This window comes from Polistes fuscatus, unplaced genomic scaffold (assembly GCF_010416935.1).
Source record: "Polistes fuscatus isolate 324 unplaced genomic scaffold, CU_Pfus_HIC Scaffold72, whole genome shotgun sequence".
In the NCBI taxonomy this organism is placed as follows: domain Eukaryota; kingdom Metazoa; phylum Arthropoda; class Insecta; order Hymenoptera; family Vespidae; genus Polistes; species Polistes fuscatus.
The window spans coordinates 56,205-82,765 of NW_025113154.1; the positions used below are offsets into that span (position 1 = coordinate 56,205).

At 32.8% G+C, this 26,561-nt stretch overlaps 3 protein-coding genes across 3 annotated transcripts; 1 reads left to right on the forward strand and 2 right to left on the reverse strand.

Moving 5' to 3' along the window:
• Window positions 1–3,574: 3,574 nt before the first annotated feature.
• Window positions 3,575–4,063, reverse strand: LOC122524518. Its single transcript, XM_043646832.1, has one exon. It carries the CDS (start codon window positions 4,061–4,063, stop codon window positions 3,575–3,577), a length of 489 nt encoding a protein of 162 aa, XP_043502767.1.
• A 622-nt stretch (window positions 4,064–4,685) lies between these two features.
• Window positions 4,686–7,115, reverse strand: LOC122524519. Its single transcript, XM_043646833.1, has 7 exons — window positions 6,976–7,115; window positions 6,728–6,924; window positions 6,551–6,641; window positions 6,149–6,460; window positions 5,667–6,019; window positions 5,392–5,580; window positions 4,686–5,329 (listed from the first exon to the last, which is right to left on the reverse strand). Exons 1-7 carry the CDS (start codon window positions 7,113–7,115, stop codon window positions 4,686–4,688), a joined length of 1,926 nt encoding a protein of 641 aa, XP_043502768.1.
• Window positions 7,116–22,986: 15,871 nt separating this feature from the next.
• On the forward strand, window positions 22,987–24,804 carry LOC122524520. Its single transcript, XM_043646834.1, has one exon. It carries the CDS (start codon window positions 22,987–22,989, stop codon window positions 24,802–24,804), a length of 1,818 nt encoding a protein of 605 aa, XP_043502769.1.
• Window positions 24,805–26,561: the final 1,757 nt, after the last annotated feature.

Sequence of the window (26,561 nt, forward strand, 5' to 3'; positions counted from 1 at the left end):
TTTGGGGGTGAATAACTCACCACCATATGAATTAGGGCCGCTATAATTTTACATGGGATCTAATAGAAGATTCTTTTAAAATAAGCCATGTTGAAAAAAACGGAGTGTATCATCTGGGATACTTTCCTTGTGAGTATAAAAATTGATTTCGGACAATAAAGTTCAATTTTAAATACCAACACAAACTCTAAACAAAACTTTCTCTATTTAAAGTTGGACCGTCAAATACAATAGTGAACATCGAAATGCAAATAGATTACAACACTTTATCAACGGTGCTTTTAATTAACGAATTCCAAAACTCAATTTCTAATCAACAATCAAACACAAATTCGGAAATTGAACTAAATGAACAAGTTACAAAGAAGACACACAAGAAAGCCCAAAAGAAAAGCTAAGAAACAATCAAGTGAGGATGAAGAAATCACCAATAGTTCTAAGAGTCTTAACAGCAGTGAAGAAGAATCGAAATCATCACAGGACCCAGATCGTTTTAAAGACTTAAAAGAACATGAGGTTAGTGTTTTTTTTAATTTGATAATTTACAAATTAAAATTCGCAAACAGATTCAGGAAATTTTTGGTCTAAAAGACATGGCGGAATTTAAACTGTGTGAAAATTCATAAATGAATTGCAGCACCACAACATGGCTCGATTCAAATTAGGTCAACATGTATGGGCAAAATTCTTTCGTCGTTCTAATGACATACGTAACGGCTACATTAGACGTATCAATGAACGGCGTTACTTTGTTGTCTATTCTTTAGATCGAAATCATTATGGTTGTTTCTACACTCAGTTATCAAAAGATAAACTAATTTTGGTAAATGTCTTATCTTAAAACTCTTCTCGAAAATTAATTATCCTTTTTTTTTAGCCTTCAGAGGTCAAGCGTTTAGATCCTTTTACAAAAATTCAATTTTATCTCGATGAAAAAAAAAAAAATATTAAAACTTGGACTATTTTTAACATCGACTATTGATATCTTTACGATGTAAGACTTTAATTTTATTATTACAATTTTTTTAAAAAAAAATTTTTTTTCTACATCTAAAAACAGATATTATTCGAACGTAAAATTTTATTAGAAAATGTTCCTCAAGAAGACATATTTATGTTACAATCTGGAATTGGTCTATCAAAGTCAAAAAAGTTCATTGACACACAACGAAAAGATGCAAAATCGCCAAAAGCTACAACTTCAAAGCAAACAAGTATCACGTCCAGTAAGCAAAACGAAGTTAATAAAGTTAAAAAGCCACCGCAGTCCAAATATAGTTTACGCAATTAAATAGTTAAATACTGTAAATTATTATAAAAATGTACATTTATATTAGTTATTATAATTTTGATTAAATACTTCAATATGTTACAATTTTATTTTAAAAAACTCACGCTTGCGTAAACAAGTTTGTTTCAATGGGTTCACAATTCAAATCGGTAATTTTTTGAAATCGAATTTCAACGCAATTTTTCTCTACAAATTGCAGTATTAATGAACTATATGCTCGTGGAGTTTTTGCTGACATCTTCCCGGACACGGCTAACAAGGAAAGATCCCAAGTGTTACACTCAGATTTTCTCCAAATATAGCTCATTCAAAAGAGAATATCCTCGTTAGTAAGAGTGTAAATTATAGCGGCTCTAATTCATATGGTGGTGAGTTACTCACCCTCAAATATCAATGTGCAAAAATGAATAATCGCTTATAACTTTTTGGTAACTTGTTTTTTTAAAAAACACCTTTATGAACGTTATAGCCTTTGTTTAGAGGTACAACTTTTATTTTAAAAATTTTTTAATTTTTTCAAAACTCACCCCATAAATCGCAAAAAACTGCTAAAATCATGTTTTTTGCCCTTAATTGGCTCTAAATTTATTTTTTTTGATATAAATTTAATCCCATTTTAAGAGCCTTATCATTATACGTAATCGGTATAAGAAAAATTTTTTTCATATATTTATGGGGTAAGTTATAACAAAAAAACCATTTTTCGTTTTTTCGTTATATTTTAGTGCACAAGGTGGAAAATTAAAAATTTTAATGTCTTAATAATTCTTATTACTAGTTGTTGCCTTTTTGTTAGAAAAAATTCAAAAAAGGGAAGAAAATTTTTCACCCCCTAAAAATTTTTTTTAAAAAAATTTTTTTGACTTATATAGTAATGTAACTTACTACTGTAAATATTTAAAGCTAAAGAAATTATTTTTTAAAATTTATTTGAATAATAAAAATATTAAAACAACATAATTTTTTGCTTATTTATCTAATGAAAGAAATTTCAAAAATATATATAATTTTGTTACATCTAATGAAAGTGGTATTCGATAAAAAATGTTTAAAGCATAGTGTCTTGTTGCACCACCGCATCTCATAAATGCCACGTCTCCACAAATATCACATTCTATTTGATCATTAGTTACCCGTATAACCATAATCGTCTATATTACGTCTTATAGTCGATGAATCTATCTAAATTTTGACTAAATGTAGATAATAGCAGTTTTTTGGTCTATATTAATCTAAAGACTGACAGTATATCGATGATTAAATAATATCGTAAAACTTTCAAAAAATAGACGATCATTGATTTTTAACCAAATAATTTTTTCTTTATATCATCTAAATAACCTTAATAGTCGACCGTTGAAATATAATAAAATTTTATTTTTCAAATATGGTCTAAATATGTCAACTAGACGATCATTTATCTATAATAAAACTCTTTTCAAAATTTTTATATTATCATTTTTATTCGTCTTTTATAAGTGATACTACACTATGAATAAAATTGGAAGAAAAGAAAAGAGAGTTAACTTCTCTTTAAGAACTTATTTTAGAAAGAAGACAGATATATGTCAGATTTAAAGAAACAAAGCTTTAGAAGTAAGTCTAATAATTTAGATATTGATAAAGAAAGTAGTTCGATTTGCTTTAGTATAGAGAATAATAATATTAATGTTATTGATTGTGATAATAATACTAATAAAAGTTGTGAATATATAAAAAATAGTATAAATGATACTGATATATAGTGAGAGTGACACTAATGAAAGTTCTGAAGAAATGGAAAATAACATAAATGATAGTGATAATGATAGTGATTATTAATTAATCAAAATATAATTTCACTTTAAAAAACTTTTTTATTTCATATATATTTTCAATAACTACTAAAATATATGCTTGATTTTTTTAATAATTAGTTTTCGTTTTTCCTTAATTATTCTTAACATACTCCCCACCTTGAGAACTTCTCCAATGTCAATAGGTAAACGACATAAATGATGGCCGCTACGCTTCACAATCCCGTTTACCGTTTTAATGATACGACTCTAACTAAATTATCTTTACCTTGATGTAACTCACATATACGTCCTAATGGCCACTTTAAAGGTGGATTAAGACTGTTTTTAATTAAAACAATTTCACCTAATTTTAGATTCTTTTGCTTTAAAACTCCATTTGGTTCTTTGTTGCAACCTAGAAAGGTATTCCAACGACCACCTTTTCCAAAATTGTAGATTTCATTTCGAAATGAGCTGCCATCGGTCATTAAATTGATTTGACTTTCTAGTAAATTTCTGGTAACGCAACTAACGGAGCTCCAATTAAAAAATGTCCTGGAGTTAATGCAAAAGGCTCTAATGGACTATCTGGATGACCAGTCAAAGGTCTAGAATTTAAACAAGCTTCTATTTGCGTCAGAACAGTATAAAATTCCTCAAAAGTAAGCGGACAATCAGAAATAACCTTTTTCAAATGCGTTTTTACAGATTTGATTCCAGCTTCCCAAAGGCCTCCCATATGAGGAGTATATGAAGGAATTGTATGCCATGTAATAAATTCTGAAGCAAAAAAGCTTTCCAAATCGTTTTTAAATTTTCCCGAATGTAACATATGTTGTAAATTGTCCAAATGCGATTTCGCTCCAATAAAGTTACGTCCATTATCAGAATATACATCTTTAGGCCTACCTCTTCGAGCGATAAATCGAGTAAAAGAAGCTAAAAACGCCTTGGTAGAAAGATCCGACACTAATCCGTCAGAGAAAATATGCATGGAGTGAACACGACGATCAATATGCTGAGAAATAAAACGAGGAATAGTGAGTTGATGAAAAATATGCAACTCTGATCTAAACTTGTTCCATTTTTGTAAAAAATCTTTGTCAAGATGATCATCCCATGCAGTTTTAGTGAGCCATAATAGTTGAACCAATATTTTGGCTCTAATAGTTAACGGAGATATTATCCTAAAGGATCGAAAATCCTTGCAGCCTCAGATACAAGTTGTCTCTTAGTAAGTGATTCATTATGAATCGAAAATTTAAAACTAAAGTTATCTTCAAAAGGTCTCCAGATTAAGCCTAATGTTTGAATTGATTCAGAATGATCCGTAAACGATATGCTATTATCTCGTAAAGATTCCGGTAAACAATCTATCAATTTTTGTTCATTCGAACACCATTGTCTTAAGTTAAAACCTCCACTCTTCATGATATCTATAAGTTGCCTTAGCAAATCTAGGGCAATACTTATGCTTTCTGCACCCGAGACTACGTTATCAACATAGCAATCATTTTTTATAATTCTAGATGCTTCAGGAAAAAGAGTAGAATTTATATGACTCAATTCTAATAGAACACGAGTAGCCAAAAAGGCTGAAGGTTTGAGACCGAACATTACTCTATTACAACGGTACTCAGTAATTTCATCTTCAGGATTTGATCTCCATATATTCTTTGATAATCTGTATGCTTCTCTGAGACTCTAATCATTCTGTACATTTTTTCAATGTCTGCAACAAATGCTATTCTATGAAATCGAAATCTAATGAGAATAGAAAATAAATCATCCTGTACTACGGGTCCATTTAAAAGTAAATCATTTAGAGAAAATCCCGTAGAGCTTTTGCAGGAACCATCAAAAACCACTCTGAGTTTGGTAGTGCAACTACTTTCCTTTATAACTGCATGATGTGGCAAATAATAACTTTCTTCAGGTAAACGCTTTATTTGATCATTACTAAGCTTGTCAAAGTATCCTAAGTTAATATACTCTTCTATTACTGCTCGGTATTTTTCGAATAAATTATTTGAGTATAACTTTTTTTCTAATTGTAACAATCGTCTTTTAGCAGTGTCATAAGAATTTCCTAATTTTTTATCAGATAAATTAGCGTCAAATGGCAATTGCACGACAAAAGTTCCATCCGATTCACGCTCTGAAGTTTTTCTAAAAATTATTTCACAAGGATGATCATTGTGTTTTTCATAATCCACGATTTCTTCTATCTCCCAAAATTTTCGAATTTGATTTAACAACTCTACGTTAGATACATAACAATTGTAGGATTTAATCACATTACTTATATTTGATCGATTTTACCAATAACTGTCCAACCGAAAACACTTTTCCTAAGTGTAGGAAATCTATCATCTTCCTTAAAAATGCCTTCCTGATGTACTTCTTCATACCATTCTGCTCCCAACAAAACTTCGATCTTCCCCGGCATGAAGAATGTGGGATCAGCCAATCTAAAGCGTTCTAAAAACGTCCAATCTTTCGTTTCGATTGCTTTAGATGGTAATAAAGAAGTTATATTAGGTAAAACTAAAAATCTACATTTCTACGGAAGTTTCCTACCGGTGAAGCAATATTACAATCGATTCTAAAAAGTGTATTTGATTTAGAATAATTTAAACCATTGATTAGAGTATTTTCTCTTCTCAATTCAACTCCTATTTTATCAGCTAATCTTTTGGATATAAAATTTGACTGCGATCCTGAATCTAACAGTGCTCGACAGTTATATGCTATACCATTAGCATCTTCAACTATAATTTTAGCTGTTGGCAATAAAACTTGATTAAAGACGTTATTTGCTGTATGTAAATTTGTTTGAGAACTTCTTAAAACTGAAATAGAATCTTTGGAATTAATTGATTCTTCTTCGAAATGAAGTAAAGAATTGTGTTCTGCTTTACAAATAGAACAAGAAAATGCCCTTGGACACCTTTGCGAAATATGATTGACATCAAAACAACGAAGACATAGCTTTTCAGATTTTACAAAATTGTATCTTTCTTTTGGAGTTTTGTTTAAAAATTTCGAACATCGATGTAATAAATGTTTATTTTTGCACATTTTACAAGTGATCGCATTTTCCGAACTCTTTTCGACCTTAACAAATAAGTTAGTTTTAATTTCGTGATGGGACTTTTTTGATTTTTCTATTATTTTATTACTTAATACGTAACATCTATTTTCTAGAAAATTTTCTAAATCTTTTAATGTTGGTAAATCATCAGTTTTTAATGACGAATCCCATAATGTTTTAGTTTCCGAAGCCAGTCTTGATGTTATTAAATGTATTATTACGAGATCCCAATGTTCAGTTGGCACATTAAATGCTTTTAATGCCTTTATTTGTTTTTGAGTGCAATCTAATAAATTTCTTAATTCATGAAACTCTTCAAGTTTCATGTAAGGAAGGGAAAACAATTTTTTCATATGGTAATTAACAATTATTTTCTTATTATTATACCTTTTTGTCAAAGTTTCCCATGCTAATTGATAATTCTCTCCAATAACTTTAATAGAATCTAATACTCCTGTAGCTTTACCTACTAATGCCTCTTTCAAATAATGAAATTTTTCGATATTAGTTAATAAGGGATCATTATTAATTAAAGATTCAAACTTTCAGCAAATGAGAACCAACCACTTACTTGGCCGTCGAATTTCGGCATATCCAATGGACGAAGTCGGCCTCTACGTCGATTATCGGTGGGTAACTCTACATTCGTATTTTGAATTGATACGCTTGTTGCTAATTCGTCTATACGATCCTGATAAGTAGCTTGTAGTTCAAAACCATTATTTTCTAAGTCCATTCTTTGAATTTCTTCATCTTCAATACTGTTTCATTTAGTTTCGATGATATCTTGTATTTGACGGAAATCATTAAACGCCGCATTAATATCATTTAATCTTACTGTTAATTCATTTTTACAAGCATTAGGTTTTAATTCTAAAAATCTCCTTGCTCTTGTAAGTCTAGCTTTAATTACACCTCGTCTACGATGTAATTTCACAAGATCCTCATTCATATTTACCGGAGATAAGTTAATTTTTGATAATTAAAATTTAATTGAATATATTTAGTTAACGATATAACTAAACTTCAATTATAATAACGTTCAATTACTGATGTAATAAAACGATTTTTAATAATGATAAGTCAACGATATGACTAATCGATAAAAATATAGTGATAACGCTATACCACTATTCAAAACTTCTTAAACTTCAATTCGTTTAGAAGGATCCGGCTCGAAGGACCATGTTAATTAATCAAAATATAATTTCACTTAAAAAACTTTTTTTTTTCATATATATTTTCAATAACTACTAAAATAATATTGCTTGATTTTTTTAATAATTAGTTTTCGTTTTTTCTTAATTATTCTTAACAGTGATGAAAGTGACAATATTAGCAACGATTATCAACAAATTGAACACATCAAAAGCAACAGCTTCAAGTCAAATTTCGTTAATCTAATCCACAAATATCCTGGTTTAATCGACAATTCATTACAGATTTGCTTAAATTATTAAAATCGTCAAATATAAGTAATTTAGGTATTGAAAATATTGATGTGAGATCATTATTGAAAACACCTCGAAAATTAAATATTACTTTATTGACCCGGGGTTCATACTTTCATTTTGGATTAAAATTTGGTTTAGAAAATAATAGTGATTTTATTGTAAATAATATTCAAAATAACTTAATGAAATGGACATCAATATTGATGGCTTACCTATTTATATTCTTCGACGAAGCAATTTTGGCCAATTTTAGGTTACTGTGTTTCTCAAAACAAAAAAAGTGATGTGTTTATATTGGACTATATTGTGGAAACGAAAACCAAAATCATTTAATAATTTTTTTGAAAAATTTTCAAATGATTATAAAGAATATCATGAACAAGGGATTGAAATTTTAGGTCGTCGTTATAAAATATCTATTAGATGTATTATATGAGATACACCTGCAAGATCATATATTTTGTATACAAAAGGTCATTCCGGTATTATAGTTGCAATTATTGCTATGACAAGGAAATATTAAAAACCAGATCATACAATTTTCATCAAAAAAATAAATTATACACAGATGAAGATTTTTTAAACAAAAAAAATAAAGATCATCACACTGGTACATCAATACTTGAGAGTATGTCAATAAAAATGGTGTCTCAAATTCATTAGATTATATGCATTTAGTTCTACTTGGTGTAATGAAAAAAATGATATCCTATTGGTTTCTCATAGGAGATAGTAAATTATGTTCTTCTGACATTGAAAAATTTGATTCAATATTTTTAAGTGTAAGACCTTATTTCTGTAAAGAATTTCAACGAAAAATAGAAGCATTAAAGAATTAAAGTATGGAAAGCGAGTGAATTTAGATCCTTTTATTGTATACTGGGCCTATTTATTAAAACATATTATGTGCAGATAATATAATCACTTTTTATTATTCTATTTTGGAATTCGTATCTTATGTTCTCAAGATTATTCTGAATATAATGAATATGCGGAATTACTTTTGGAATGTTTTGTAACAAACGGCACTACTTTATAAATAATTTTATGACGTAGAACGCTCATGGACTTTTTGCATTAGCTTCTGTTGCGAATAAAATAGGTCCTTTAGATAACTTTTCATGTTTCGTTTGAAAGTTATTTACAAAATTAAAAAAATTTATTAAAAAAAAATAATAAGCCCTTAGAACAAGTTGTATTAAGATTATTAGAAAGAGGTCATATTTTAAAAGTTCTCAGAACATCAACAAGTAAATTTAAAATATCAAATAAATTCGACTTCAATGTACAAAAATCTTGAAATAATAACTATACATTTGTCTCTGAAGCTTTGCTGATGGTGTATGCTTGTTGAATAATGGTGAAATTTTAATAATCAAATATTTCAAAAAGGAATCAAATAGTACCAAACTATATGGTAATTTATTTGAGGGAAGAAAATTCTCTTTTCAGAATTATTCGAAAATAAAGAACACTACAAGGAATTGTTGCCCAACATTTTCTTTTCATGCATATCTAATTCACTTTGTAGTTTTGATATCCCAAATAATTAAAAAATGTTTTTGTATATATGATAGTATTAATAAAAATTACATTATCACTCCTTTAATAAGCCAAGAATTATAATATTGTTAACTTTTTAAAATTTATGCCATTTTCGTTTTATTTCAACAATAATATTTTTAAAATGTACAGCCATTTCATTACACAGATATATCAGTGACACGTGTTTAGTAGTTTTTTTTTGTTGAAATAAAATTGAATTGAAATGTTTGTGGTGTGGATTTAAACTAAAAAACAAATTAGATGCGGCGGTTCCAGAAAATGGATAGTTGACAATATGTGCCCTTGGCCAAATAATGACGAAGATATACAAAGTATTTCGAAAAATATAGATTTTGATGAGAAATGGCCAAAATACACATGTAAAATATTACTTTTAAAGGTATTGTATTATTTAATTTTAATTATTAATATATCTTGACACTAGTATCACGTTACATGTAGTGTAGTATTTTGGTTTTGTATTTTCTTAATAAATTGTTTTCGATTCTGTTATTTCTGGAGATAAATTGGGGTGGTGTAATTTTATATATATAAATAAAAATAGATGTGTGTGTGTTCCGGTATCACGGCCGAGTCGTACATCATCTTTACCAAACATTTTTTGAAAATACAGGGTGTCCCAAATATAATGGATCAAAATTTAACAGATGATAAAGAACACCTAGGGGATCAGGTTTCCCATGCATTTTTGCTCAATCGGTCTAAATAACGAGATATGCGCAGAAAACCATCATTTTTAAACAAAATGTAAATCTAAATAACTTTTACCACATGAATATTTTTTTACGAATTTTTTTTTATTTTTCTTATATTTAAAGGCGCATCAAATAAACTGAAAATTTTTTTGCTAATCACTTCCGGTATATGATTTTTGCACATAGAGGTACTCTACAAGTCTAACTAAAAAGAAAACAAAACCTCTTTTCTAATCCAAAATGTACATTTAAAGACAAGTAATTTTCGATAGATAATTTTTTGCAAATTTGCAAATTTTGGGATTTTTGCAAAAAATTGCAAATTTTTTAAAAATTTATACTTGCTTTATTCTTTATCTCAAATTAAAAATCCCAATTTTTCTCAGATTGCAAATTTTGACCTTGAGGAGAAATTTGCACTCGAATATTTTTTTTTCAAAAATATGATTGCCTTTCTAATTCTAAACAACATTTATTATTATCAATTTTTTCAGAAATCTCTTAAATTTAAAGTATAAGCGATTGAAAGTTTTTTGCAAAGATAATTTTTTGCGATTTTTATCGTTTGAAAAAGAGTTTAAATGACTTCTAATTGATTTATTAAACTTTAAAATTTGTAATTTTTTTGAAATTAGTTAGATACACAACTTTACATGGTTCAATTTTTTTTCATATTAGTAAAATGTGTCAATGTGCTGTAAAAAGTGAAAATAAGTAAAAATTTATGCAAAAAAATAGCAGCACAATTTAAAACTTTGTTTAAAACATTAATTTAAATAAAGGAAGTTTTTTACAATAACCAATAATAAGTGATTTTTATACAACCTAAGTGTTTTATGTAAATGAATATATCAAATGTAACTTTTATAGCTAATTAATTGATTAATTTACCTAAATGAAGTTTCTAAACTTACACAATGTTAAAAAATGAATGTGTATAATAATAAAAATATTTAATAAACAATCGAATAAGTAAAAAAATTTAATCATTTATTTATGAACTGTGTATCTAACTAATTTCAAAAAAATTACAAATGTTTAAAGTTAATAAATCAATTAGAAGTCATTTAAACTCTTTTTCAAACGATAAAAATCGCAAAAATTATCTTTGCAAAAAACTTTCAATCGCTTATAACTTAAATTTAAGAGATTCTGAAAAAATTGATAATAATAAATGTTGTTTAGAATTAGAAAGGCAATCATATTTTGAAAAAAAATATTCGAGTGCAAATTTCTCCTCAAGGTCAAAATTTGCAAATCTGAGAAAAATTGGGATTTTTAATTTTGAGATAAAGAATAAAGCAAGTATAAAATTTTTAAAAAATTTGCAAATTTTTTGCAAAAATCCCAAAATTTGCAAATTTGCAAAAATTATCTATCGAAAATTACTTGTCTTTAAATGTACATTTTGGATAGAAAGAGAGGTTTTGTTTTCTTTTTTAGTTAGACTTGTAGAGTACCTCATATGTGCAAAATCATATACCGGAAGTGATTAGCAAAAAAATTTTCAGTTTATTTGATGCGCCTTTAAAATATAAGAAAAATAAAAAAAAATTCGTAAAAAAATATTCATGTGGTAAAAAGTTATTAGATTTACATTTTGTTTAAAAATGATGGTTTCTGCGCATATCTCGTTATTTAGACCGATTGAGCAAAAATGCATGGGAAAACCTTGATCCCCTAGGTGTTCTTTTCATCTGTTAAATTTTGATCCATTATATTTGGGACACCCTGTATATATGTTAGATTTATGTGTGACAAGGGAGTTAACTCCACTTATGATTTTCTTATATTTTTCGTTTTTCATTTTTATGTTAATAAATATAATAAGTAAAAAATATACCAGGTGGTTACCTACCTTCTTATCATAAATTTCTGATAATTTAGGTTTTTTATTTTTTGTGCTAATAAATGTGTTTGGTAAAAAATTTTCCAGGGCGTTAACTATATATTTTTAATTTACAAAAATTTACATTTTTTCATTTTTGTAATAATTATTAAAATAAGTATATGAGATAGAGGGGTTAACTCCTCTGATGGCATTTCTAAAAAATTTTAATTGCTTAAAATTTAAATTAATGCGATAAAGGAGTTAACATCCATTTTTTAATTTACATAATTTTGGATTATTTTAATAATTTAATTAGTGTCAGACATATGCGTGATAAAAGAGTTAATTTCAACAATAGTAATTTTGAGGTTTTAATTTTTTTGTTAAAAGATGTGATTCAAAACTACTAATAGAGTGGGTAGCTTTATTATATTGTCCACAAATAATAATTTTTGAGAATTTTAACATTATATTTTGTTTAGATAATATTGCAAGATAAGTATCAAAAACTCGGAATTTTTGTGTTTATGTGGTAGTGCAAATAATTTAATTTACAACCATTTGATTTTGTTTTCAAAATTTAGTAAATAAATATTTCTGCGAGATGGAAAATAAAATGCGTGAAATAAAACTTATGGAAAAGTAATGTTGACTTTTGCGAAGCAGGCCACGAGTTAGCTAGTCTTACAATAATATAGCATTTGCGTTTTTCTACCGCTACAGTATTGAAATTTTCTTTTTAAGGTTTTTAAATTAAAATAAAAAATTTTAGCAAGTCTTTCTCTTTATATTATGTATTTCACTAACTCTCACTGATACAGCTATTTGTCAAAACCGGCAGAAATAAAGCTGAATACCTATAATTACTTTTTTAGCCGAATTTCAAGAAACAGAAAATTACGTAAGCGATTTGTTGACAAATTCAAAAATCAAAATTCCGAAATATCAACATAAGAAACGAAAATTAAAATTAACTCCGGAAAAAAAATTTGTGGTTCGATGTCATCAATTAATGCAATTTCATCATCTAATGAAATTTCGTTATCAAAAACGAATTAGACTATTTAAATTTAGACAATAGGGCGACCCGGTCAACTGAATTGTTCAATACAATTCCGTACAGTCTAAATGTATCATCAAATGATCATCCAAGTAAATTTCTTTTCAAATATTATACTTCTTAATTAAAGCAGTAACCAAATATAAAAAAGTATGCACTTCTCTACTAATTTTTTTGATGTATCAAGTATTATGATAATTATATTTCAAGAAAATTATATTTAGTTAATAACTGTTTGTCGGAGTCGTTTCCATCATTTACTGAATTTTTAGTGGACAATAAAAAAGATAACGCAATCCATGGTATGAAAACTATGATTAATAAGATTTTGTGTTCGCAAAATTACAAAATTAAATCGTATTTTTTAGAATTGCTATTGGAATTACGTTCAATCAACACGAAATAATAGATTGTTGCAAGTAAATAAAGGTTTTAGATTCGAATTATTTAATTTTCCGTTAAAAAATGGGCACGAATTTATTGTTTTCAATAACCTTTTAATAACTGAGGAAAACCAAACCATTTTTGTAAGTATTATTATAACTAGTTAATTGTGTAATTTTATTTATAAAAATCCGTTTTTGATTTTTTAGTTTAATGAAAAAAGGAAAAAATTTTCATATTTTTAAAAGAATTCTTTATAATTTCATTTCTTAGAATGATTTTAATGTTTTGCAAATATTTATTGAGACGTATTCATACCGATAAATTATTAAAACGGATTAAAAATAATGATTTTTAAAGCTTAATTTAATTTGAGTAATTTTCAAAATATAGCCCTTTCGAGTTATCTACTCGAAATGAAAACTGTAATATACTTAAAATAACATTATTTAGAATCAATTTTTGCAATGGCACTATAAAGCTGATGTGAAGGGGAATATATGTTATATTTTAACCACAATGTTTGCCAAAGAATTGTCAATGACAATAAACAAAACAGGAAAAAATAATAAGATAAAATACGCGGACACAGCATTTTATAATTGTATTTTAAGTAAGTAATTTTATTTTTGTCTAAATCAAGTAGAGTTCTTATTTTAAACAATAATTTTTCAGAGTTTTTTGAAAAACCAGTCACAAGGCTATTGTTGAATCTACGATTGCGAACTGGTTCCGATTATCAAGCGCAAGAAAATAAATAAATTTTTTTTTAATGAATACAATTTATCTACTTTCTAATAAATTTCGAATGGTATAATGTCTACTAATAAATTTTAACACATTGTTTTCCACAAGGGTCACCAGTGATTGATGATGCAGTTAATACTGAACAATTTTTGAATACCACTTTTATTATTATGGTTAAAAATGGTTTAAAATTTGGTAATTTAAAGTATAAATTCATTTTATTTAAAATTTATTCACAAACAATGCTAAAGAATAAAAATAAGTGATTTATTTAAATTTTCCATCAAAAAAGTTAGTGAGCCTATTCTACTAATACGTTTTAATCTTAATATAACCGTCTAAAAATAGTATTGGTATCGATGTCTAAAAATGGTATTAATATAGATGTCTAAAGTAGTATTAATATAGATGTCTAAAAATGGTCTTTGATATAGATGTCTAAAAATGATATTGAAATAAACGTCTAATATACATATACATTTAGACATAATATCATCTAAATAAAGTCGTCTAATAAACTAAATTTGACTGCCAAAATTCAATAAGAAAGTATATGAAAGAAAACAAAATATAGATTATCTTTTATTGTAAAATAGACGATTAATAAAAGATTTTTTTAACAAAAATGGTTATAAGGGCATGTAACATTGTCTTTGTACGTGCTACGTATACAGAGAAATAAGGAAAGTTAGATTCTTTTTAGTTTTATGCCCATTACGAGCTAATAGTTGCTGTCAAAGGAATCTCTTTAACTTTTTAGTTGTCTTTAAACCAGGAAGAGATTGAGTCTAAAAAATTTATATGTTAATTATTAGATTTTTTGAAATAAGCCGTTACAAAATTTAACGCCGGTTTTTGAATTCATTAGGCCGTTTTTATTAAAATTGAACTTTTTTTAAAGTAGGACATTCCACTGCATTAAGAAACCAATTTTCAAACCATTCCATTAACACTTGCAGAGAAAATGGCGGTTATAATTTTGCAAGACACATTTTTTATGGCAATTATCCTTTTTCTAGAGCATGCGCTGTTTTCAGGATTAAATTTTAATGTGTCCTAAGAAAGCTCTTTAAGGCAATCTAAGGATGTAATATTTGTCTTTGTACGTGCTACGTATACAGAGAAATAAGGAAAGTTAGATTCTTTTTAGTTTTATGCCTATTCGAGCTAATAGTTGCTGTCAAAGGAATCTCTTTAACTTTTTTAGTTGTCTTTTAAACCAGGAAGAGATTTGAGTCTAAAAAATTTATATGTTGTTACAACACGAACCCAAAAGATAAGAGTTTCTCGAATTTTTCGAAAAATAATAACTTTATTTTAATTTACACAACAATGACAAAAACAACAAACAACAATTCTATTATATTTTACAATCACCAAACATTTCGGAGGAGCTAATCTAGCCCGAACTGCCCAAGTCACGTCAAGGCCCGTTTTTCCTAACATGCCACCCAAGTTGGCCTCAAATCCTCCACATCCGTACATTTCCCCAGTTGAAGCATCGAGCTTCAAATTTAATGGCACCAGATTTCGAGCACTCTCCCTTGTGAAACCCTTTGCTGTCTTGACCTCCACTACCCTCGTCTCTCCATCAACACCAGAAAAAACGCGAACTATTCTCCCCCGATGCCAGTAAAGGGGTGGATCATTAGTCCGCTTGATTAGAACGAGCTCGCCTATTTCAGGACTTCTTCCCTCAGATATCCATCTCGATTTTTGAGAAGGGATTGCATATAACTATGCCGCCAATTTCGCCAAAAGGAACTGATTCTCGACTTTAGATTTTGATAAGCCCACAGCTCAGAGACCGGTTTAGTTTCCGATGGACGGCAACAACAGGGATATCCACTACCGGATGACCACTAAGCAAGTGAGACGGGGTCAGCACCTCAAGATCTTCCACCTCATCCGTCATAGACAAGATCGGACGTGAGTTCAATATGGGCTCGATTTGAGTTAGAACAGTGGTCATCTCCTCTAAAGTTAAGATCTGACCACTCAGAGATTTAAAGTGAGTTTTACCGATCACACTGCGGCCTCCCATATGCCGCCAAAATGAGGTGAGTATGGGGAGATAAATTTCCATTTCATAAGGTTTCCTAACAGAAACTTCTTTACTTCATCGTCCATTACCACTCGCGAAATTTCTCTTCGATAATCATTCAAACATCGCGATAACCCCAAGAAATTTCGACCATTATCGCTCATTATTTCGGAACAATGCCCTCTACGTGAGATAAAACGCTGCAAGGCCAGAATCAATGAATCCGTACTCAGATTACACACCAGCTCTAAGTGAACTGCCTTTGTCGTCAGGCAGACCATAATCGCTAAAATACGCCTTCATACCGATCTTCCCTCGACCCTTATACGGACGCACATTGTAAGGGCAGCAAAGTCAATCCCGGTCCGTTCAAACGGCTTAGAGGTCCCGAAACGAACGGCAGAACATGACCCATGCTAGGCGAAAAAAACTGCTTTTTGACGGAGGCATATCACACACTTTCGAATATGACCCTTAATCGTATTTCTCAATCCAGGTGACCAAAACCTCTGACGAACAAGAGACATGACCAAAGAAACCCCACAATGAAATATTTTATGATGACAAAAGAAATGAATAAATCCAAAAAATGACCCTTTGGTACTACGATCGGAAATTTAGACGCGAAATCAGAGAGCATGGGCAGCCGACCACCAACTCTCAAATGCCCTCATCATCCAGAAAAAGACTTAGGTAGAAAAGTCTACTTTGCCGATCAAGACGAGCCCACGCTCCAACAGTTCACCTCACGAGCGTAGTATGATCTCTGAACACCCCGGACAAGAATAAGAGTCGCCCCCTGTATCAGATCAGGTGTAAGATCACCAATCTCCCTATGACTGGGGGTTTTGAAAGATTTGCACGCACGAATTACGTAAGAGAAAGAGCGAGTCAATCTGACAAACGAAGAGAATCGATCGACAATATCCGTGAAAAAATCCGCAGCAGTGCAAACCACACCGAGAACCAAAGACTTCTGCTGTTCATCAGTCGTAAACAACTCTTTAGATCGCTCCGCCGCATTAAACTCCGAAAGCCACTCAGGTCCACTCCACCAACTTCATTCGCAATGAGTTGATCCGGAATTGCCCCTCTAGAAGTAATATCGGCTGGATTGTTCTTTGATCTCACATGTGCCCATCTTAAGCCAGGACAGAGTTCCTGGATATGCGAGCACCGATTCGCCACGAACGTTTTCCACTTACTCGGATGGGTGGGTAGCCATGCCAACACAATTTTTGAATCCAACCATGCAAAACGCTGCGCACCAGAAAAGGGGCCATTGTCTCGAAGGTGGTGCAGCATCCTAGCTACGAGATGTGCAGCACACAATTCCAACTTCGCAATGGAGATAGTTTTTATTGGAGCAAGTTTATTCTTGGAAGAAATCAATCTCGTAACCATGATTCCCGACTGATCCCTTACTCTCACGTAAATCACTGCCGCGTAAGCCCTCTCAGAGGCATCACAGAAACCATGGATCTGAGAATCTCTCATGTTTCCAATCCATCTAGGTAGTTTTACCTCTCGTATGTCTCTCAGGGACCCTCTTAAAACCGACCACCTTTCCTTCATATCCGCAGGAAGATCCTCGTCCCAACCAACTCCCCGGATCCAAGTCTCTTGAAATAAGAGCTTGAACAACAGAGTCACCGGGGAAACCCATCCAAGCGGATCAAAAATGCGAGAACCTTCCGACAGAAGAGATCTTTTGGAGAGCCTCGCGACGGAACTGAAGTGTGATTGAAAGAAAAATAATCCCCTGAGGGATTCCACTGAATTCCTAAAGTCTTCAAAAAGATTGTCTCATTCCAGTGAGGAGAAATCTGGACATGATCTATCGCTCACAGCTATTCCCTCCAAAACCCGATTATCGTTAGACGCCCACTTTCCCAAGACATCCCAGCTGTTGACAAGATATTTCGCAACTCATCTCTAGTGTCCATGAGCTCCGTCAACTCATCCGCACTCACTAAAAAATCATCCATGTATTTGTTATGTCGAATCACACGAGCTACAGCAGGATAGTTGTTCTCCTCAGCAGATGCCAGTTCCAAAAGAACTCTCAACGCTAAATATGGAGAACAACACTCCCCATAAGTGACGGTTCGCAGCCGATAATGTCTGACCGGGAGCTCTGGACTCTCTCTCCACAAGATTCGTTGGAAATCTTGGAAACTTTCATTAACCAAGATTTGTCGATACATTTTAGTGATATCTGACACAAATACATATCGGTACAGACGAAAATTCGTAAGAATGTCAGACAATTCTAGCTGCAGATTCGGTCCTCGAAGAAGGATATCGTTCAACGAACTCCCACTATTTGAGGTCATAGACGCGTCGAACACAACTCTAAGTTTCGACTTCTCATTTGACTGTTGGAAAATACCGTGATGTGGAATATAATAACGCTGAGAAACGGGGATATTGATCTCCTCTTCCGCAATCAATCTCATATGATCAAGCGACTCATACTACTGCATGAATCTCAGATATTCCGCTCTAAACTTTACATCTCGGACATTGCCCTCTCCACCGAATGAAACCGCGCAAAGCTGAATCATATGACTCACCCAACTCGGGTCTAGTCACACGCATCGGCAACGTGACACTATATCGGCCATTCCGCCTTTCTAACAACTCTTTCTTTGAAAATAGACTCGCAAGGAACATCATCCGGTGAGACTGGTTTCATGTTGGGTGGCTCTTCTTGGATCCAAAATCTCTCCAACAATTTATCTTGGTCTTCTACGATAGAACAATGGGTATGCAAAATGCTTAACGGATCCGGGCAAGTTCCCCCACAAACAAGCCACCCAAGCTGACTCTCTTGAATCCACAAATGATCACGTGGCTGATATACTTGCCAGGGCCGATAAGCTCAAAACAATGATCTGCACCAAGGATTATGTCAACCCCAGACGGCATCGCAAAATCAGGATCCGCCAACTTAAACTTCCTCTGAAGAAAAGCAGCTGAAGAGAACCCCACATCCCGAGCAGGCAACTTGCCGGTCAACTTCTGGAGCACATAGGCTCCCACAAGCCATTCTTTCTTGTCTTCGTAAATGGATCCAATCCACAAATTAACCATTCCTCTAGAATAAACCAAACCAGAAGATGAAATTCCCCGTACAGGGATACGATCTGACGTCTCCCCTATACCGGTCTGTCGTACTAAACTTTCAGACACAAAGCTAGCCTGCGACCCAGAATCTATTAAAGCGCGCACGAATATGAGGCGTCCCCACAACGCACAATGACCAAGGCCGTAGGTAATAAAGCAGCACCAGCAGTATGGTTTTGATGATAATGAATTTTTATCACCTCTTTTGCCCCTTCCTCAAGTTTTGAATCAGTCCCTCTAGAGATCTTTCAGAGTGACCCAGAAAACCCCTGTTAGAGTGCATGTTACTAAGGCCCTGGAAATGGATAGGGATATGTATAATCGGGGGAAACTATTGTTTATTGTTCAATTTTTGTATATATACATAGTTTTTGTAAAATAAAGTTGTTGTTGTGTTAAACTATATTATCGTTTGTCGATTTTCATCATCAAAAAATATCGAAATCTTAAGTAATCAAAATTTGCCACGAGTTTACCTAACCATCGATATTTACGAGTTATCATAAAATTGGTCCTTCGAGCCGGATCGGAGAAAAATAATTGGGAGAAAATTATCAAATTCGAAGATTGAACCAATAGGCTGGGTGATTCAGATCAACGATCCAATATCAAATCAATATCAAATCTGGGATCGTGGCTGCATTACTCAGATATCAATTTCTGTATTCCGAGAATTTGGTCTAGTTTTCCATCATCATTAAACTGAAATCAAAGGTGGGTAGGGTCGTGGAATTGGTTACTAAACGGTGTTAGATCGTGGGTATTGCTATTCCTGAGGTGTCGTTCGAGAACATTCCAGAGATAGTAACGAAATCAAAAGGTTATTTGTTAAATTTTATTTATTTTCAATTTCATTGGTTGGGTGCGGTCGTTATCAAAATCGAACGTTCAAGAACAAAGTCCGATTGTTATAGCCTTATCGTAAGATTTCTTTTCTTTTTTGTTGTTGTTACGAACTTTTATTGCTAAAATTTGTTAAAATTTTATTGCTTTGTTCAAAAATTGTAAACTATCCATATTTTCCAGGATGCCTAGGTGCAAGAAAATTGATTTTTTAAAAAATAGAATAGATAAAGTGGAAAAGCGGGCCTTAGAGGCAAGAAAATTAAGTGTCTATACCCTTGAATACTATTTACGGGAGTTAGAAACTGCCTTTGCGGATATAAATGAGTCCATGATGAATATGAACGATGGGGACATGGAGGCTTTTCAGGAGGAATTTGATGAGTGTGAGAACAAATATATTGATGCTAAGTCTTTAATTAATCTTGAACTAGACGTTAAATTGAATAGGTCTCCTGAAACCTCTCTAAATCAATCTAAACGGCAGAAAATCTTTGGCTAACATATTTGATAGACAGTGTGAACTTTTGGAGCGCTTAGGTAAAATATCCACGGAAAATAAAAAAGAGGATACGAAGTTACCAACGATAAAGATTCCTAATTTTTTAGGAGAATATCGCGAATGGAACCGATTCAAAAACTTATTTAAGAGTAAGATCGAAAATTCTATTCGTTTATCGGGTTCTGAGAAATTGGACTATTTGATGTCGTTAGTGTCAGGCGAGGCTGCTTCATTTATTCGACACTTCCCAATAACAGATCAAAATACGAAAAGGCATGGGAGGTATTATGCGAGCACTACGATAATGAGTATTTGGTTGCAGACAGTATGATTTCTTCTCTATTATCTGCTCCTGAAGTGGATAATAGGCAAACGTCTCTTAGGTCGTTATATTGTCTTTTACACGAGACTATTAATAGTCTTGACAGTCTAGGAAACTATTATTCCACTCGCGATCCTTGGATAATTCATATGATCGTGCATAAACTTGACCGAAAAACTGCAGAGGGATGGGCGCGAGAGATATGTGATACCAGTACCCCAACAGTGGATAGATTATTACAATATCTGAAAGATAGTTGTGAAACGATGCTCATTCTGAAGGGATCTGGTCATGATAAGACAATAAAGACAGTAAAAACTTTGGCAACATTCGTAGGCTCCTGTTTTGTATGCTCCGGTGATCACAAAATCTATAAATGCAATCAAATTCTTAAGAATGGTAGTTTTGGACAGGGATAAGCTTGTTAAGAATAAGGGGCGCTGTTACAATTGCTTGGGATCGGGCCATAAAGTCAGTAATTGCTCCTCTACTAAATCTGTTTCAATTGTAAAGGAAGACATCATACACTATTGCATCCTATAAATAAGGGACCTAATCATAATTCTGATCGTCTGAGTTTGTTAATCAATCGAAATCAGAGACCTCTAATTCTTCTGAAGGAGTGGTGAAAGTCAGTATCAGTTCTGGTTCTCATTTTTCTCCAGCTCTGCTTCCCACGGCTATTGTTCGAGTCAATAATGGCTACAATCTTCCAGTCGAATGCAGGGTTTTATTGGACTCTGGAGCTCAGGACTCTCTGATTACAGAGGATTATGTAAGGAGATTAAATTTGCGAAGAGGCCGCGGTAATATCCCGATCGAGGGTATTGGATCATCTGAGGTAGTTCAATCACGAGGTTCTTTGCAAATTAATCTGGAATCTAAAAAGGATCCTTCATATCAAATTTCCGTATTTGTCCATATTTTGTCCAGATTGACTGGCGTTCTTCCGAATCATGAAAGAAATTACTATTCTAGTGATTCGATTTGGCTGATCCGAATTTCGACGTGCCTTCTAATATAGATATTATTTTAAATGTTAGTCACTTCTTCTCTATATTAGGAACTGGTAAGTATTATCAGACTAACGACAAATTGTGGATCATGGAGAGCAAATTAGGATGGCTTGTTGGTGGTGGCTCTTATCCGGCAGGTTATGAATCTAGCCTTTGTAACTGTGCGATAATTTCGAAAAAACGGAAAACTTGGAGAATTTATTGGAACGTTTTTGGATGGTTGAGGAACCTCCAGTAGATAAAATCATGAAGGAAGAGGATCGCCTTTGTGAATCGACATTTATTGAGACAACACGACGTTTAGAGAATGGCCGATATAGCGTTGATTTACCTTTGCGAAATGATACCGTTAAATTGGGATCATCATATAACTTATCATTCAATAGATTTCTGGCCTTGGAGAAAAAGCTAAAAATTAATCCTGAATTACTCGAAAAGTATAAAGCCTTAATTAACGATTATAAACGAGAGAAGTATATTGAATTAATTCCTGTAACTGAAATTCAGAAGACTGTTGAAAAACATTTTTATTTGCCGCACTACGGTATTCTCCGAGAATCGGGCCAAACGAAAAAATTAAGAATTGTCTTCGACGCGTCTATGAGATCGGATAACGGTGTATCACTTAATGATCTATTGTTGACTGGGCCGAATATACAGTCTGATTTACGTTCGCTGTTGATTGAGTTTCGTTTTCATCGATATGTAGCTACTGTTGATATAGTTCGGATGTATAGACAGATCCAAATCAATCCGGAATTTCGAGATTATCAGAGATTCTTTTGGCGAGATGATCCTAGTGATCAAATTCAAATTTATCGGTTGACAACTGTTACAGATGGTATATCTTGTTCCCCGTTTCTAGCGCTAAGAGTAATGGATCAGTTGGCTTCTGACAGTGAGGTGGAGTATCCGTTAGGTGCCGAAATCGTTCGTAGGCGATATATGGATGACTTCTTCTTTGGGGATGATAACTTAGTTAGTTTAATCGAAAAAAGGAATCAACTTATCAAAATCTTATTATCTGCAGGAATGGAATTGGATAAGTGGAAGTCTAATGATCGTAGAATATTAGCTGATTTATCTAAAAAGGATCGAATTGAAGAAAAACCGATAAAATCGGAAGAGTCTACCATCGTTAAGACTTTAGGTCTGAGTTGGAACTGCAATCAGGATTACTTTACGTTCGTTTATCATATAACCGGAGATGGTCGTGCTACGTGAAGATCAATGTTATCTGAGTCTGCTAGGATATTTGATCCTATGGGCTATATCTCTCCTATCACAGTATCGTTAAAAATATTGTTCCAAGAGACTTGGATTCGTAAGCTTTCTTGGGACGATGATTTGCCTCCTGATATGAATCAAAGATGGATGTCAATTCGTTACACGTTATCGCAGCTGAAAAAATTTAAAATAAATAGATGGATAGGATCTGCTGTATCTAGAGCTCTACACGGGTTTGCTGATGCGTCGGAAAAGGCGTATTCTGCGGTACTGTATGCTCGGACTAATGATGCCTCTGGTAACGTAAAAATCAGTCTTTTGTATTCTAGAACGAAATTAGCTCCGATAAAGACTATTTCGGTAGCTCGATTAGAGCTGTGCGCTGCCCATTTGTTGGCTAAGGTGATAAATTCAGTGCAATCTCTTTTCGTTAATTATCAGACTGAGTTCTATTGCTGGAGTGATTCGAAGATTGTGCTTGCTTGGCTTAAAGCACATCCAGCTACATGGACTACCTTTGTGGCCAATAGGTGTAGTCACATCTTGGAATTAATTCCAAAAATTCGTTGGCATTATGTTCGTAGTGTTGAAAACCCGGCTGATGTAGCTTCTAGAGGGTCGTCTGTTTCGGAATTAGAGAGAAATCGTCTTTGGTGGCATGGTCCTCCGTGGCTTTTGCAGGAAGAGTATCCTGTCTCGGAATTGAGTGGGGGTTCTACCGTTGAGGAAAAACGGCGAAGTATTGTTTCGAAAGTTGTGGTGGGGTCTCGTTTCTTTGTCGACTACACTTCTAAAATATCATCGTATTATAAATTGTCAAGATCATGGGCATACGTTCTGAGATTTGTTAACAACTGTCGATTAAATGCGAACAAAAATTATGGAGATCTTTCCGTGGCTGAGGTAGATGTTGCGGTCTGGAAATTAATAAAAGGAATACAGGGTGAGGAGTTTTCCGAGGAAATAAATTCTTTAAAATTAAATAAATCAATTGGATTGTCTAGTAGACTGCGATTTTTATCACCTTTTCTGGATAAAGATAATCTGTTAAGAGTCGGTGGCAGATTAGCTAAGTCCAATTTTTCCTTTTCGTTCAAACATCCTATAATTATACCGAAAGGTCATTTTTTAAAAACATTAATAACTCATCTTCATTGGAAATATCATCATGCTGGTATAAAATTATTAATGTCTATTATTAGGCAAAAATTCTATGTTTCGGGTCTTAGAAATTCGATTAGGTCCATTGTAAAATCTTGTATGACTTGTGTACGTCAGAATTCTGTTGCTTATAATCCCGAGATGGGTCAATTACCCGAATATAGACTATCGATAACAAAACCGTTTGACATTTCGGGTATTGATTTTGCGGGTCCTATTACCGTACGGCCGTATCGTGGTAGAGGAAAGATAAGCGTTAAATCATACGTCGCGGTGATGGTTTGTATGGCTACTAAGGCGTTGCATCTTGAATTAGTATTCGGTTTGGACGCGTACTCGTTAATCATGGCCTTAAAAAGATTTATAGCTCGCCGAGGTCAGTGTCGCAAATTAATAAGCGACAACGGAAGGAACTTCGTGGCTTGTGATAGGCTAATCAAAAACACGCGAAAGGAGATTCTACACATGATAGGCATGCCTGAAATCAAAAACTATCTTCTGAGTAATATGATCGAGTGGAGTTTCATTCCCGTGCAATCTCCACATTTTGGGGGCATTTGGGAGTCGGCAGTAAGATCTGTCAAGTTTCATTTACATAGGGTTTTTCTCGGGCAGACCCCAACCGTCGAAGAGTTAAATACCACTTTAGCAGAGATATAGGCTTTGTTAAATTCCCGTCCGCTTTCAGGATTAAGTGAAGACTTAGATAATTTAGAGGTAATAACTCCTAGTCATTTGCTAACAGGGTTTCCGTCTGTTGAGTTTCCGGTTTTGGGTGAATTCGTATTAAATAAAAATGTTTCCGAAAATCCTTATGTCCGTTATCGGAATATTCCCAATGTTATATCTTCGTTTTCGAAGCAATGGAAAAACGAATATTTTAATGAACTCCTACGAAGATATAAGTGGTATAAGAAGGGAAGAGCACCTACTGAGGGGGATTTAGTGTTACTTAGGCGAAAAAATGAACCCTCAACATTGTGGTCTAGAGGAAGGGTGACAAAGGTTTTCCCTGGGGACCATGGAGTGGTTCAGGTGGTAGAAGTCAAATCCCAAGATGGTCTGAGTCGCGAATCAGCGCGTAACTTAATCCCGTTATTAGGAAAGCTAGACGCTTTCGAGAGGGGAGAATGTTAGAGTGCATGTTACTAAGGCCCTGGAAATGGATAGGGATATGTATAATCGGGGGAAACTATTGTTTATTGTTCAATTTTTTGTATATATATACATAGTTTTTGTAAAATAAAGTTGTTGTTGTGTTAAACTATTATCGTTTGTCGATTTTCATCATCAAAAAATATCGAAATCTTAAGTAATCAAAAATTTGCCACGAGTTTACCTAACCATCGATATTTACGAGTTATCAACCCCCTTTCACAGAGTTTCCCGCCGAAGCAGTTCCAACTGATCGCTCATAATGTAAAAGGTATGATGTTTCTGATTACATCGATTACAGGTTTTCTTCGAGTTACAATTTCTCAAAAAATGACCCGAGCCCAAACAATTGATGCAACGATTTTGTGATCGAACCAATCTTTCTCTATCGGAAATATTCATAGTTGTAAATTTATCACAACCAAAATCTTGTGATCTTTGTGACACACGAAACATTTGCCAAACGCTGTAGAGAAATATTTAACTGATTTCTTCGGCTCTTGACTCCTATCTGATTCACTCAGAAATTCCATAGCCAAACATTCATTTTTCATAAACTTAAAAAATCGGTCCAAAGTAGGTTCCTCATCGCCAGTCACCTCATGGACCCACTTATCCGCGATATCTTTATTTAATTTTGAGGACATCAAATAAATAATCCAGGGATCTCTGGATTGAGCATAGTCACCTATATTATCCAGTGCGTGAACCGTTTCCTGGAAGAGACTATGAAGCTGCCGAAGATTTAAAGATCGAGAATCCAAAGAATCTGCAGTCACAATCTTTTTGATTAAGGATTGTGTAATCAAATACGGTCTGACATATGTTCTCACGAGTGCTTCCCAAGCTGAATGATAATTAGCATCGCAAAGTTGATAATGACCATAGCCTTATCAGCCTCACCACTAACCACGGTTAAAAGATAATGCAGCTTCTCAGTCGGAGTCAACCGTTCGTTATTATTGACAACCCCTTGAAAAGATCACTGAATTTAACCCACTCAGTCAAATTTCCTGCAAAGGGCGGAACTTTACAGGTGGTAACTTTATCTCACGAGGAGAGGTATTCGCCACAAGCTTATCTAATATATCCGTCAGGGATTTTCTGTCCTCAATTGATTCATTCAAATTTCTGTTGAGCTTTCTATCAAATTCCTCTCTCACGACAGCCATAGTTTCAGGTATTTCTGCTCATAGGATCATAATCCTTAATAAAACCCTCATCTTCACATTATTAATCTTTCGAAAAACTGCTTTTTAAGC

Excerpts from the sequence above, each read along its gene's own strand:
- LOC122524520 (XM_043646834.1), top strand. The coding sequence starts at position 22,987 with ATGTTATCTGAGTCTGCTAGGATATTTGATCCTATGGGCTATATCTCT.
- LOC122524518 (XM_043646832.1), bottom strand. The coding sequence starts at position 4,063 with ATGCATATTTTCTCTGACGGATTAGTGTCGGATCTTTCTACCAAGGCG.
- LOC122524519 (XM_043646833.1), bottom strand. The coding sequence starts at position 7,115 with ATGAATGAGGATCTTGTGAAATTACATCGTAGACGAGGTGTAATTAAA. Across the intron at positions 6,461-6,550 it reads TGGGAAACTTTGACAAAAAG|AAATTTATTAGATTGCACTC; the intron begins GTATAATAATAA and ends TCATGAATTAAG. Across the intron at positions 6,020-6,148 it reads AATGCGATCACTTGTAAAAT|GTGTCCAAGGGCATTTTCTT; the intron begins GTGCAAAAATAA and ends TATTTCGCAAAG.